At 35.3% G+C, this 15,429-nt stretch overlaps 1 protein-coding gene across 1 annotated transcript; it reads right to left on the bottom strand.

Moving 5' to 3' along the window:
- Positions 1–963: 963 nt before the first annotated feature.
- Positions 964–6,139, bottom strand: LOC141369458 (bcl-2-like protein 15). The gene is made up of 4 exons (XM_073875908.1): positions 5,761–6,139; positions 5,216–5,331; positions 4,661–4,879; positions 964–1,510 (listed from the first exon to the last, which is right to left on the bottom strand). The coding sequence occupies exons 1-4, from the start codon at positions 5,858–5,860 to the stop codon at positions 1,481–1,483; spliced, it is 465 nt and encodes a 154-aa protein (XP_073732009.1). The 5' UTR covers positions 5,861–6,139; the 3' UTR covers positions 964–1,480.
- Between the last annotated feature and the right edge of the window lie 9,290 nt (positions 6,140–15,429).

Below are 15,429 nucleotides of genomic sequence, written 5' to 3'. Positions count from 1 at the left end.
TACATAAAATTACCTCAGGTGTCCAGCACTGTTGCAGTAAAATTGACTTTGTGATGTTTTTATTGTACTACACTGACTACTACAGCAAAGATAAAATATTAGATTACACAAACTATACACTGTTTAGAGATACACTAAACGCAGCATGTTGAGGACATCTGCTGGGTGCCGCTGTAAAATGCACCAAAAGCAGCATATTTATACATTTAACGACGTGAATCTCTGGATTTCATGCTTCTGAATACCCTGTTCTTGTTAAAATGGTTGAACTTTCAAATTTCCAAAATCTGATAGCAGGGTGAAAAAACCTCATGCAAAAAAACATTTCCATTTGAACAGATAACTCCGTTTTTATTTTTTTTAAATCTCGTTTTTTGATTTTGCATTCCAATTAATATTAAGCAAACTGCAGTTGGTTTGTTTTGGTTTAAGCCTTCATAAAAATACAGCTAAGTAGCACAATAAAAAACAACAACATAATAAAACATGTTTAGATTTTTTTTAAACGGAGTTATCTTGTTTTCGACCAAACTTTTCATTTATGCATCTACCTGCAGTTGACGTCATCAGCTTACGCTGCATTACAACATTTTATCTTTTTTTTCTTCAATTTATGGGATTGAACCCACAACCTATTGCACAGCTAACGCAATAGTCTACCACTGAGCTACAAGAACACTAAATAATAAACGCACTATTAATATTTAATTTGATCTCCAATGGTTGACAATCAATATTTTCTAAAAGGTAAAAACCGTTTATTGACTATAAATAAACTATAAATTCACCTTATACATGGAAAGTGCCAATAAAAGGCAGACACTTGATGTAATGTGGTACAGTGGTGCCCCCTTGTGACGTTATATAAAACATTTTCAAACATGAAAAGGTAATCTGTCAATCATTTCTAGCCTCTTTAAAAAACACTGTTTCTTCATAACTTACAAAAGGCAATACAAAACATTCGCTTTTTCCTCCCTTTAATGCATTTTGAAGTTGACATTTTAATGAACCATAATCTGATCTAGTGTAGTAAATGCACATACAAATATCTAGTGTTCACAGCATGACTTAGAAATAGCACACATACTGTAAAAGTTGTTAAAAAGTTTCATTTTAAAGGGATTTAAATAGCATTCCAGCATATCACAAATCTACATATAATGCATAATTTATAATTAAATACAGTCACCAGATCATTTACAAGAAACATTGTATTGCTATTCTATTACAAAGACACAATTTACTTTAAAACATACAGTACATTTGGCTGTGAATCCCTGAAACAAGTGAATTTTCTAACACAACTTTCTGTTTTTGAGGAAACATGTATAACAGTCAGCTGATCAGATGGCCACTTAGTTTGCTGGTCGTGTGATTGTCCTTTAAAGATCATCCTGGCACCGGAAATTACGTTTCTAACTCATCCCACATTTAAATCAGAAGTCCAAATAAACAGTCTCAGAGAAGGACATTCATCTTAAAACTTGCTCCCTTTGGAAACCGACACCTGAAAAAGAAAAACATAATTTAGGCCAATCTGTTTAACATTTGCAACATGCAAATATCAAAATCTAAAAAACATTACTGGTTAGTATTTAAAAGGATCACATGATACGGTTTCCTTTTTCTTTATGTAACTACATGTATAAGATCTGCAAAGTTAAAAAGCTCAAAAGTCTAAAACCAAACAATTGATTATATCTATAAGAGATCACTGATCCAGACCTGGCAGAAACGTATAGATTAGACACATCCCCACATATCTATGTCACTGTGAGGGAATATTTACATAATGCTGCCCAAATGTATACGCAAAGAAGTGGGTGTGGCTTCAGTTATCACTAAAGTGTTACCGCCGCTGCCATGTCATAGATATGATGTCTTTATTTTTTAACACTGTTCCAGTATAAACGAAATATGAGCAGCGCATTTTAAGGGGAACAGTTTCCTGAACCTGGGAAAGTACGAGGCCAGCTGTGCACAATGGATGTTTATAAAATGTGGGGAAATTCCAACTTTGCAAAGACAGTCTGGTCCTTTAAATTATTATTACTTTCACAAAGGTTTTTGATATTGACTTTTCAAAATGCTGCGTTTTGAGCAGTGTAGAGTAAGGAATTATCCGGCGTATACCATGGTCATTTTAACTCATGGCCAAGTTAAAAACTAGTTAAGGCTCTTATCAATTTATCAACATTTTGCTTTAGAAGACATACTGTATGTTAAACCAGCCAAATTGTTTGGATTACTTGATGTATGTATGAGCTTTCTGGGGCTTTGTTATTTTAAGCACAGAATAATAAAATATTATAAATATTAAATAAAATATAAAAGTGTTCAACTGATAAAAGAAGTCATATACATCTGGGGTGGCAAGAGGTTGAGTAAAGATTATGATTTTGAAAGATTTTTTTCTATTTGGGTGAATTAATTTAAAAGTGCCAAAGAATGAATTAAAATAATATGTTACATTGTTCGTTAATATCTACATAGAAGGTTTGTAGCTTAATTAAAGGCGGAGTCCACGATGTTTGAAAAACGCGTTGGAAAAGGAGACGGGCCGACTACCAAAACACACTTATAGCCAATCAAATCAAATCAAATGCCGGGTTGCGTATGTGTGGGGCGGGTCTATCAACAGAAGGTCCAGATTCTATTTGGGGTAGGGGCGTGTTTGTTTGGGTGATTTCAAATATCAACATGGCTTTCAAACATCGTGGACTCCGCCTTTAAGTGCAAAAATTATCTAGAGAAGGTTTTACATGTCTATTTACAACCCTCAGATTTGCATTTAGTATGAAATTGATTTAAATTTTATTTACATGGCGCTTTTCACAATTGTTTAATTGTTCCAAAGCAGCTTTACATGAATAAAAACAAGATAAACACAAAAATCATAGGACAACCAAGAAGCAAAGTACAACGGCTAAGATTTAACCGTACTAGTGAGCGGAGTAATAATGTAACGTATGTGTAAAGTAACGTAATGTAACATAGTTCTAAGTTAAGATAATCTCATATTAAACCTGTGTTGGTGAATACTTCTCTATCCACCTCACAGGTGTGGCATATCAAAATGCTGATTAGACAGCATGATTATTGCACAGGTTTGCCTTAGGCTGGCCACAATAAAAGGCCACTCTAAAATGTGCAGTTTTATCACACCGCACAACGCCACAGATGTGGCAAGTTTTGAGGGAACTTGCAATTGGCATGCTGACTGCAGAAATGTTCACCAGAGCTGTTGCCTGTGAATTGAATGTTAATTTCTCTACCATAAGCCGTATCCAAAGGCATTTCAGAGATTTTGGCAGTACATCCAACCGGCAACGGTGTAACCACACCAGCCCAGGACCTCCACATCCATCATCTTCACCTCCAAGATCAAGACCAGCTACCTGGACAGCTGCTACCTGCTACCTTTCTGACAACTGTCAGAAACCGTCTTAGGGAAGCTCATCCGCATGCTTGTCTAGTAGTTTGTAGTTTGTTGTCATAAATGACTTCAGTGGGCAAATGCTCACATTAGATGACATCTGATGCTTTGGAGAAGTTTCCCCTTTACGATGAATCCCGGTTTTCACTGTACAGGGCAGATGGCAGACAGTGTGTATGGCATTGTGTAGGTTACCAGTTTGCTGATGCTAACGTTGTGGATTGAGTGGCCCATGGTAGTGGTGGGGTCATGGCATATGTAATGGACAACGAACACAGGTGCGTTTAATGGATGGCATTTTGAATGCACAGAAATACAGTGATGAGATTCTGAGGCCCATTGTTGTTCCATTCATCCACGACCATAACCTCATGTTTCAGCATGATGATGCACAGCCCCATGTTGTAAGGATCTGTACACAATTCCCGGAAGCTGAAAAAATCCCAGTTCTTGCATGGCCAGAAAATTTACCGGACATGTCACCTGGATCGGCGTATACGACAGCGTGTTCCAGCTCCTGCCAATATCCAGCAACTTCCCACAGCTGTTTGAAGAGGACTGGACCAACATTCCACAAGCCACAATCAACAACCTGATCAACTCTATGCAAAAGAGATGTGTTGTACTGCGTGAGGCAAATGGTGGTCACACCAAATACGGTACTGACTGGTTTCGCAACCCCCCAAACCCACCTAATACAGTAAACTGCACATTTTAGAGTGGCCTTCAATTGTGGTCAGCCTAAGGCACACATGTGCAATAAACATGTGATATGATTGCCACACCTGTGAGGTGAATGGGTTCTCTCGCCAAAGGATAAGTGCTTACTAACAAAGATTTAGACTGATTTGTGAACAATATTTAAGAAAATAGGCATTTTTTGTATATAGATAAATTCTTAGATCTTTGAGTTCACCTCATGAAAAATGAGGGCAAAAACAAAAGTGTTGCGTTTATAATTTTGTTCAGTTTATTTTAATGTGTAATTTAATCTTGGGGCATACATCACGACTGTAACATCACAGTCGGTGTTATGTTGAGATTGGCCTGTTCTTCAGCGGTCTTGTGTATGCACAAGGTTTACATTAAAAGAAAGAAACAATCATGTTTATTATTCATCTATGCCTAGGTAAATACAGTTTTACATTCTACTGCACCTTTAAATATGTGGTGGCAACAGATATAAAAATTCTGGTTTATTTGATAAAATCAGTCTCTTACCCAACCACCCTGCTGAGAAATCCAGCTGGTTAGACGGCTGTTGAAAAATCCCGCCATAGCCGTCTCAATCACACCGGTCATATTAGGGCAATTCTTCTTCATAACCAGTCCGATCGTGACAGCAGCTTTCAGAAGTTGTTTTTCTGAAGCCACTTCAGCCCTGTCTAAAACCCACATCTGACATAGACTCTCCACACTTTCAGCAAACACGCTCACCACCTACAGGATACACAAAGTATGCGTTTGGCATGAGCCGTATGCACTTGAACTTTGATTGCAAAAGATTAAATTCTGACCCCATTTTTTTGCAGACAACCCACAATCACGTGTTTGACATGAAAGTTATATAAAGAATATCTATTGGACCGAAACAGGAAATAGTGCATACTCTGCCAATGTCAAGAAGTTTCACTTTTGCTAGAAAACGAAACAAATAACAATAGTGCTGAATCACAGTGGCCTTATACAGTTCCTTATAATAATGATTCAGAAACAAAATAAGAGTGTGATAACTTGATTTACATATAAGCAGGCCTGTGGAAAGTCTAGACTCACCTGATCACCTTGAGCGCTCTGGACATTTCGGATAAGTGGCTGAATAAACTTCTCATCATAATCGTCACCCAGTTCTTTTAACTTTGAGGCTATCTTTACTGGATCAAATGAGTTTTCTGGAAAACAATTTGATTTTAAGCAACAGAAATTACTTATTTAATACAATTATGTAATAATCGAGCACTAACTACAATTATAATCAATAATCAATTAATAATCAAATATTAATAGATATAATACGCTACTGTGAAGCAAGTGTTGATACTAATTAAATACAAAAACAACCTAAAACATAAATACAAAATGATTTAGAAAACAGTGCTAAATAATAACCTTTGGGAAAATTAACTAGTAGTACTCATAAAAATGTAGTAACCTTTTATAGCTACAATTTGTATAACCAACAAATATAATGGTTAAAATATATTTAGTATGGTAAAACCAATTTACGAGTTATGCTTTCACTACACAAACCGTTGTAAAACTATGTTTACTTTACTATAGTAAAATCACGGTGAATGAGATCAGAGAAAGCAGGCACTTACCATCTTCAGGACCATCGGGCTCCACATCATCAAACTCATAATCATGTAAAAGGCAGTGTACAATAGAGCGCGTTTGGTTGAGAATGTCGGCGTTCGCCATCGCGTTTACCGGTGAGCTCGGCTGCTGTGTCGGCGTTGCGTACGTGAACGCCGAAGCCGCGCCTTTGACAGACGGGGATCTATACTCGTCAACTATAAACGTCAAATCTTTAGCGACTGGCTTCTTGGATGCAATGACATAATAAACAACCGCTTTTACGCACACTTGTTTTTCCTTGTGACTCGGTACGTCCCGTCAAATTCACGCGATCGTCTGCTTTACAGCTGCTACGAGCAGTTTCATTCTTGTAGTTTCAGTCTTCGCGGAAATGAATCGTGGGCCGTTTCTGCGGCCTCGGGAGGTCTCGTATGTAGGCTGCATACGTCATCAAGACTGTCTTATTTTAAAATATTAACAATTATAAATTGACTTTTATTCTTAGTTAGTCGTATATTGTTGTATGTTTATTACTTGCAAATGGTATGCTCATGATTTAACTGAAATAAACCAGGCGTGATGACGTATGCAAACTGCATATGCGATCTCCTGATGCTGCAGCCTTCGGATTGAGAAACGGTCGTGTTCACGAGGCGCTGCGCAGACTAATAAGGATATGACATCAAAATACTGCGAGAGCTATTTAAAAGCTAAAAAGCTTGGATTTGGCCTCGCGGTAGCTTGATGTCATACGTCGACAGTTAGAGATAGTAAAAGATTCTGTGTCTCCAAGATAGTATTCACATTTATATAAAATCATTAAAAAAGGCAAGGAAAAGAAACATAATGAGACTCATATGTATAAATGTCACAGAGGGATGTCATACGTCGATAGGTCTGCCTGCACAGCGGGCGTTTCTCAATCCGAAGGCTGCAGCCTCCGGAGGTCGCATATGCATGCTGCCCACGTCATCAAGCCTGGTTTATTTAAATTAACTGAGCATTATATTCACAAGTCAAAAACATATTACAACAATTAACGATTAATCAAGAATAATAGTCAACTTATTGTTGTTAATATTCTAAAATAAGCCAGTCTTGATGACGTATGCAGCCTACAAATGGAACCTCCGGAGGCTGCAGTCGAACGAGCAGTCTTTTAAACGAGCCGACGTCACGTTACATTAAGGCCAGCAGAGGGCGGTGGTGTATTATAATAAATAGACTGTAGAATATATTACGCGTTACCAGAGACCACCACACCCATTTATCTGATGTAAAGAAAAATTGATGAATAAATGGCGTGCGCAGCTGCAGAACAAAATATGCTGTGCGATGAGCATATGTGCACCATACCAAAAGGGTGATGGGAAAGATGTTATAGATTTCATTACGACATTCTCTCTCTATTTCAATTGAAAGGCATTTGCATTTGTTCAATTTAAAGTCATATTGCATTTATAAGAATGAAATATGTGCATATATTCAGTGTATATGGCGAATATGAAGTTACACTGGAAAAGAATATGGAAATATTACATTATAAGAGGTGGGAAGAAGGGCTATGTTAAAGGTGCAGTGTGTAATTTTTAGAAGGATCTCTTGACAGAAATGCAAAATAATATACAAAACTATATTATCAGGGATGTATAAAGACCTTTTTAAAAAATGAACCGTTACGTGTTTATTGCCTTAGAATGAGACGTTTTATCTACATACACAGAGGGTCCCCTTACATGGAAGCCGCCATTTTGTGCAGCCATGTTTTTACAGAAGCCCTTAACAGACAAACTTTTCTACTAAGTTGTCTCCAACAATGACATGTTTGTCCGGTGGCGGCTACCGTAGTTTCTCTATATGTTTCAAAAGCAAGAGGTAAGCAGTGGACTGAGCCGGTTGCATTTCACAACCTCACCACTAGATGCTGCTAAAATGTACACACTGCACCTTTAAAAAAATATGGTTTCACTCCCAAAAACAAATGATGGAAGTCAATGGGTAGGCTCCTGTCAATTGTGTGCTTACCATCATTTATCAAAATATCTTCTTCATCATTTATCACAATACTTTCATAATATTTGTTTTCCTATTATGGAAGTAAGTGGTTACAATCAGCTGTGCGCTAACCATCATTTATCAAAATATCTTCTTTTGTGTTTATCAGAAAAAATCAATTCATACAGGTTCAGAACAACATGAGGATGAGAAAATGACTTTAAGACATGATTACATATTATTATTTTTAATTATTTAATTATAACCAGCATCCACAATGTCTCACTATCAGGTCACTGCATGCTCTTCTAGCATTAAATGCTTATTAAGGAAACAAGTTGCTAGATTTTCCCAACCTGTGCTGTCAGAATCAAATAAGCCTTGGATTTCTCTGCTTGTTTTGATGTATGTGAGCCAAAGATATAAATAGCAGCCAAATGAATGCCTATTTGGGCTTTAAAACCCATCAGACACAGAGAAAAGTGATAGCGATGACACACATTTAGTTTGACATCTTCTGAAATACAGCAATATCTCTTTAAAAGTATCTGCACACAGGCACCCACTTTCAGTTGACTATGCAGCTGATCTCTTCATTTATCATTTATCACACGTCATACTGAAAACATTTAATAGCTTTTATTTTGCCTGCCGGCTCTTTTTCATCACCCAGGGGTTCCCAGCTCTCTCCGTTTAATCTCGACCTGGATTAATGAATGAATGACTAAAAATAGATCAACATTGTCTGCAATGAACATTTACATTAAACACATTTGGCCTACGCTTTTATCCAAAGTGACTTACAGTGCATTTGATTGTTTACTGAGAATCAAACCCTTAACCTTTGCTCTGCTAACACAATGCTGTACAAATTGAGGTACATGGGCTCATGTGGGCCCTGTATTAATGAACAGCACTAATCTAAAGGGAACGTGTGGTTATTGCAGTGGTCTGGATACATCTGTCATCTCTGACATGACCCTAAACTATCATTTCAGTCTGAGTTCTTATGGAGTGTATTATGTGGGTGCAGAGGAGGCCACCACGCAGGTGCTTGACTCCCACAGATGGCACGAAGGCAAAGCCTCTCATTAGGGACAATAAATAGAAAGAAAGAGAAAAGATATGACAAGGGGGTTCATTGAGAGCTCGAGATCTTATTGATTTAGGTGTCAATTAGATATTGGGCATGAGAATGGGTCACGGTTTGACCTTTAACTTTAATCAGTGCCAATTAAGTTGAAAGCTGTGATCCAAACATGGCCTGACAGTTCAATTCTTCATTCAGATTGGGAAATAACAAACAGATCAAATAAAATTCTTATTTTGTAGGGCGATTCCTTTACAATACATTTTTTTAGATCACATTTTAGAACACTCAGTATAGCCATATGAAGAGCTCAGATGCAAAACCCAAGTGCTTTTTGTATTTAAGCATTTTTTAACCAGGCTCTTATATTTAGGTTCAGTAATTTCATTTAATGGCAATGAAATTGTTGATATTTAGTCAATATGGAAGTGAATGGGGCTCATGAATGGTTTGGTTACAAACATTCCTCAAAATATCTTCCTACATGTTCATCAGAACAAAGACAATAGTCCCTTTCACACATACAGTCTTTAATGGTAATTTACTGGTAAATTGCAGTTAACAGATCATGTGTGAACAGAACCTTTCCGGTAAATCAGTGCTCCCAATTTACCAGTAAAACAGGTTGTAAGATTACCAGTAATTTACCGGTAAGCGCTGTGTGTGAACGAAAATTATAGGATTACCGGCATTTAGAACGGACGACGTCAGACCGCGCTGACACCTTCGTGCCAATCATAACGTTTTAATACAGATGACACGTTTACCCCCGCACTGTTTACTGACGTTTCCACACACATGCTGCTTGAAAGTTGAGCACACCTGAAGTTTACGTCCACATTTCTTCACCAAAGTTGTTTAAAACAGCTTCCCGCCGAATTGCCGACGTCCTTAGCACGCCCTCTGTGAAGCCTAACGTGCAAACGGTAGTGTTGTTAAAAACGCATTTTCGGTTTGACGTTGTCTCATTCAATGTTGTTTGGTCATGAGCAACTTCGCGACTGTTTACCACAGACATGAAAACAACAAAATACGGACCGTGGATATGAACGACGTGGATTGTTTACAAATACAACACTGAGCTCGCCGCGTGCTACAGGTACTTCCGCTTTCTCAACGAATTTACCGGTATTTTTATACTGATGTGTGAATGATGTCTTACTGGTAAAATAACGGAACGCCACTGCGTGTGTGAACAGCACATTTTTGTATTTACTGGTAAATTCATTCTGGTAAATTCATGGTAATTTACCAGAATTACTGTGTGAAAGAGGCTATTGATACAGGTTTGTAACAACATGAGAGTGAGAAAATTATGACAGAATTGTCATTTTTTGGGGTGAACTATCCCTTTAAGCACCGTGCCGTCATTCATCTCATTCTTCTGTGCACTTTGCTGAAAAATCATTGTGACATTTAATGGATTCTGCCAACAAATCGGTATTTCTAAATGGCCTGAGGCTGGGATTAAAGGAAAACACTACAGTTTTTTAATGTTTTACTATGTTTTTGCCTCAACTTAGATAAAATTAATACATACCTATCTTTTTTCAATGCGTGCACTTAATCTTTGTACAGCATGTTGTGAATGTGTTAGCATTTAGCCTAGCCCCATTTATTCTTATGGCTCCAAACAAAAGTTTTATTTTGTGCCACCATACTTACTCATCTTTAAATAGGAAAAACATGGAAGTGTTTGGTGGCTTCTAAATTCATCCCTGTTTGGATCCTAAGGAATGAATGAGGCTAGGCTAAATGCTAACACATTTATGACGCGCAGTACAAATATTAAGTGCACGCATTGAAAAAAGAGAGGTATGCATTAATTTGTCTAAGTTGAAGTAAGAACATATAAAATATTGAAAAACTGTGGTGTTTTCCTTTAAGGGGATTTGAAGCGAAAGTATTTGCTGTACATATAATAGGTGTGGCGTGCTGAGAACATTTGTTTAATATCATTACTACTTTTTGACGTATAAGTGCAGTGGCCTCCAGAATGGTGCAATAGCACATTTTATTAACATCCTCAATTTTAATATTAATAATAATAATATTTAAATTTTATCTATTACATATTTTTATATTAGCTTGACTTCTTTTATGTATGTTAACATTATGAACAATGTAAAATAAACAAGTAAAACTAAAACGTTTGGAGTAGACTATATCAAAAAGTAGCCTTCCGGATTGTATTATCTATTGTGGTAGCCCTTGCTCACAAAAAAGTTGGAGACCCCTGTTTTAGCGGCTTTTGCATGTGAGTTCATATTATGTCCTCAACTCAATAAATATGCCCATAGTAATCCAAAGGTCATAGGATCAAGTCCCAGGAAACACATGATCAGATAAAAATGTAATACAGTGATGTACAGCGTAAATGCATTTGGTGGATTAATAATAATTATAGACTCATAAAACTTGTTGTGTTACACAAGTTGTTGTGTTATAAAGTTATGTCACTTTAATGCCAGAAATGTTTTTCTGTATTAGCATAGGTTGAGTCACTTAAAAAATTATCTATTTCAATTAATCCAGTATATTGTTGTCTCTATCTTTTGTTTCTCCACATTTTCAATTTAGTCAATATCTTTACTTTAATTAAAACGACTCACAGAATAAAAAAGTACGATGAAAATATTATGCACTAATTATTCCCTCAAAATAGAGTCTGATAGTGTATCAGCACTCCTGAATTAAGCTTTTGTTGCCTCATAAAAAGTCAAATTGACTTTATTCTGGTCATTTGTAATGAGGTGGTGAATATGTCACAGGTTTCCTGCATGACTCAACAGCGGTGCAGAACAACAGGTCTTCACATAAGGATCCATGTGGTAATGGTGTGAACCTGCTGTTGACCTATTCAACACACAACCCACTGCATACTTCACCAGTATTATATACATATAAATGCACACTATGTAACTAGACAACAGTTTGTAAAAGACTTCATTTATTAATATTCAGTTAAGGCAGTTCAAAGCATTTCACAACCCACTGTATGACAAAGATCATGTACAATAGAAATTGTTGGGAGCAAACATGCAAAAGAAATTCAAATAATAATAATAATAATAATGGTAAACAAAATAAAAAATATTAAAACAAATAAAAAGGAATTTATTATAAAATGATTAAGAAAAAACTATTTGTAAATTATAAATAACAAGCTTTTGTTATTTTTGAAATAATTATCCATATGAAATAATAATAATTATAAATATAATAACCAAAATAAAAAATAAGAAAAAACTAATTATAAGAAAAATATTGTAAATTATTTTTTAGAAGCTTTATTATTCTTTAATCCTTTAACTGGCGCAGCCCTTTTTGAGTGGGGAGTTGGTGAAAAGGTGATATACACCTTTAAATTAGTATAACTCTGGCCTTTTTTTTGGTCTAGAAGCCTAATTTTGGTTTTAATTTTGGTAATTTTTTGTTTTAAAGAAGACACTTCAACGTTTTTTAGGGAAGTGTCTGGAGGTAAAAATATTCATTTTTTTTTAAAGCAGTTTACATTTATTTGTAATAAATAAAAATGCAATATAGTATTATTTTTAATACATAAAATTGTCAAAAAACTGAAGTTTGTGCTGGTTTGCTGTGAGGTTTGCTGCAAACTTGTATCACAAATGAATAAATTACAGTTACTGCATTATTATTACTGCTAAAAGGTTTTGAAATATGAAAACTACATTCTTAGACCTTTCCAACAATATATAGTTTGTCATGATAGATTAACATTTACATAGAAAATATTGAAATAAATGTAGGTGTCCCGCTCACAGGACAGCGCCAATTAACGAGTTAAATAATAATGCATGTAAAATAATATTAATTATAAAAATAGTAAGAATAATAACCAATAAAATATAAAATATAAAAAAACATAAGAAACAAACTAATTATTATTTTTTTAAAAATAAAAAATATTAGTAAATTGTAAATTATATATTACAAGATTTTGTTACTTTTGAAATAAAAATCCATATGAAATAATAATAATTATAAAGATAATAATATCAAAAAAAGAAAAATATTGTTAATTATATATTACAAGCTTTTGTTATTTTTAAAATAATAATAATATATGTGAAATAATAATAATTATAAAGATAATAATAACAAAAAAATAAGAAAAATATTGTAAATTATATATTACAAGCTTTTGTTATTTTTGAAATAATAATAATATATGCGAAATAATAATAATAATAAAGATAAAGATAACAATAACAAAAAAGAAAAATATTGTAAATTACATGTTACAAGCTTTTGTTATTTTTGAAATAATAATACATGTGAAATAATAATAATAAAATAATAATAATAATAATGATAATAAAAGCAATGGCCATGATATGCTGGTTGGTTGCAGATTCCTCAAGTGAACATAAATAATAATTAAATAAATGTGGAAAAAGGTCCCAACATAACTACAGAAATACTGTAGCAAGAGAAAAACTCAATCCACAAAACATCAGGCCGTACATGCACATGTATTCCAGTGAAATCATTCTCTACAGTATGTTACAGTGGACAGTGCCAATGTATGTGTGTCATACACTTCCTGTAGTGCAGGTATACATACATACATTATTCTCATGAAGTCCTCATGGATGCTGGTCATTGTCTTTTGTCTTTGCTGAGGACTGTAATTCATGGCTTATTGTACATTCCAGACAGGAACAAAAATAAATATATTTTCATATAACATCATCTAAAAAAAGGGGAAACATACATATGCGTATTATTTAAAGTATAATAAAGTGCTCCCATAAAATTTGTCGTGACTGTAAACTCTTGCAGGTCTGTGCTGCATGGGGAATAAAAGATGAACGACATCATACTAGTATATTTCCAGATACTAAAATGAATGGGTGCATTGGCCAGGTTTTTATTCAAAGTATTGGTAAGGAACTTTTTATGGCCCTATAAGCAGAGTGATGATGCTCACATTGATGTCCGGGAGAATTATGCAAAATACTTGTTTTTCCCTGTGTGCTTTGCTAGATAAACCCACAGAGCAAATCTCCTCTAGTTCTTTACAGCCAAGCTTTTTCATCAGATATTACAAACAATGGCTTCCCTGCTAGTAGGAGCTATTGATGTCTCTGACTGGTAAATTACAAAGAACAGATGAACAGTTTGAATAGCGTGGGGTTGTTACTGAATAAAGGTTATTAATTTGAAGGCTTTGAAATGGACGAATACAATTACTGTCTCAACTGGTGACGGGATCAGAGAAACATGCCATTCAGTGCATATCAACGCCTCCCAAGATTATCTGTGGACCCTTTTCGTCTGTGTAAACAATGAAGTTTTTTGATTGTAGGTCAGGTTGTGCATTTTAAACAAGTAAAAATCAGCATAGGCTGTTGTAATTACAAAATTTGTTTTTGTGATCTCACCTGCTTTATTTCTATGAAAGCTTTTTTGTATTAAAATTATTAAATGATATGCATAGTTAAATTGATTTTATCTCACTGGCATTTACATTTAATAATTTGGGATTAAGGTTTAGCAGCCGGCTTTAAACTCTTTTGTTTTTCATTAAAAGTACGAGTTTTCAATGATTATTTTAACGGCAAGATATTCATAAAAGTAAACGATCCAATGTTTGTTTAAAATAAATGAAAAGGAATTAAATTTTGACTCACATCTAGACATGAATGTGTAATAGCAAATTCATTATCAATAACATAATGATGTTGTCATTCTAACACAAAACAAAATTACAAAAACTTAAAGGGATAGTTCACCCAAAAATTAACATTTTGTCATCATTCACTCACCAACTCAGGAGCTATTTGTAATGAAGCAGGAGCACCACTGACTTCCATAATAGGAAAAAATACAATGGAAGTCAATGGTGCTCCAAAACTGTTTGGTTACAACAAGGGGCAACCTTCCGATCTCTCTGATGAAGCCAATACGGAAGTAACTTAAACTGCAATTCATTAACTGGCCACTAGAGGCTGGCTTCAAAAGGGAGTCAATTCCCATAGACCCCCATGCCCAACTTTACAGTAGAAAATAATATATTTACAGCCTGGTACATTGGTCTATATAGCTAATTTTGTCCTTCATGACAACTGTGAGGGTGATTTTTTTGTAACTCATCCGTTTAAATTATTTAGAGACCGAGCGCAGCGCATCATAATCTCAAAACCACGCCCACCGGGGGGAAAACAATCCACCCGTCTCCATTGACTTTGTATTGCGAGAGGCCGCCTCCTTGTCATTTCTACCTTATAACAAAAACAGAACAATGCCCGAAAGCTGCTGCGTGACAGGATGTACAGCCAACAAGCCAAAAAAAAAACAGAAATAAGTTTTTATAAGCTGTCGACCCCAAAAAAACACGCGTTTAAAGACACAAAAGTGGAAACAGGCAACTTTTCATAGTACTCCTAATAGTAGAACTGCACCCACTAGGGGGAAACATAGTCAGCGATACACTTTTTTTCTCCTTAAAGGCTGGGTTTTATGGTTCGACAGCTTATAGAAGGCGTATTTCTGGGTTTTTTTGGCTTGTTGGCTGTGCGTCTTGTCACGCAGCAGCCTTTGGGCATTGTTCTGTTTTTTTGTTGGAAGCCAGAAGTGACAA

This window comes from Misgurnus anguillicaudatus, chromosome 14 (assembly GCF_027580225.2).
Source record: "Misgurnus anguillicaudatus chromosome 14, ASM2758022v2, whole genome shotgun sequence".
NCBI lineage: Eukaryota > Metazoa > Chordata > Actinopteri > Cypriniformes > Cobitidae > Misgurnus > Misgurnus anguillicaudatus.
Note: the sequence above shows the minus strand (reverse complement) of the source record. Positions and strands in the feature narration are given on the sequence as shown.

Bases quoted from the DNA above. Each gene is read 5' to 3' on its own strand.
- LOC141369458 (XM_073875908.1), bottom strand. From the start codon at position 5,860: ATGGCGAACGCCGACATTCTCAACCAAACGCGCTCTATTGTACACTGC. The intron at 5,332-5,760 runs GTAAGTGCCTGC...ATTGTTTTCCAG, and splicing joins GCCCGATGGTCCTGAAGATG to AAAACTCATTTGATCCAGTA. The intron at 1,511-4,660 runs GTAAGAGACTGA...TTTCTTTTTCAG, and splicing joins TTTCTCAGCAGGGTGGTTGG to GTGTCGGTTTCCAAAGGGAG.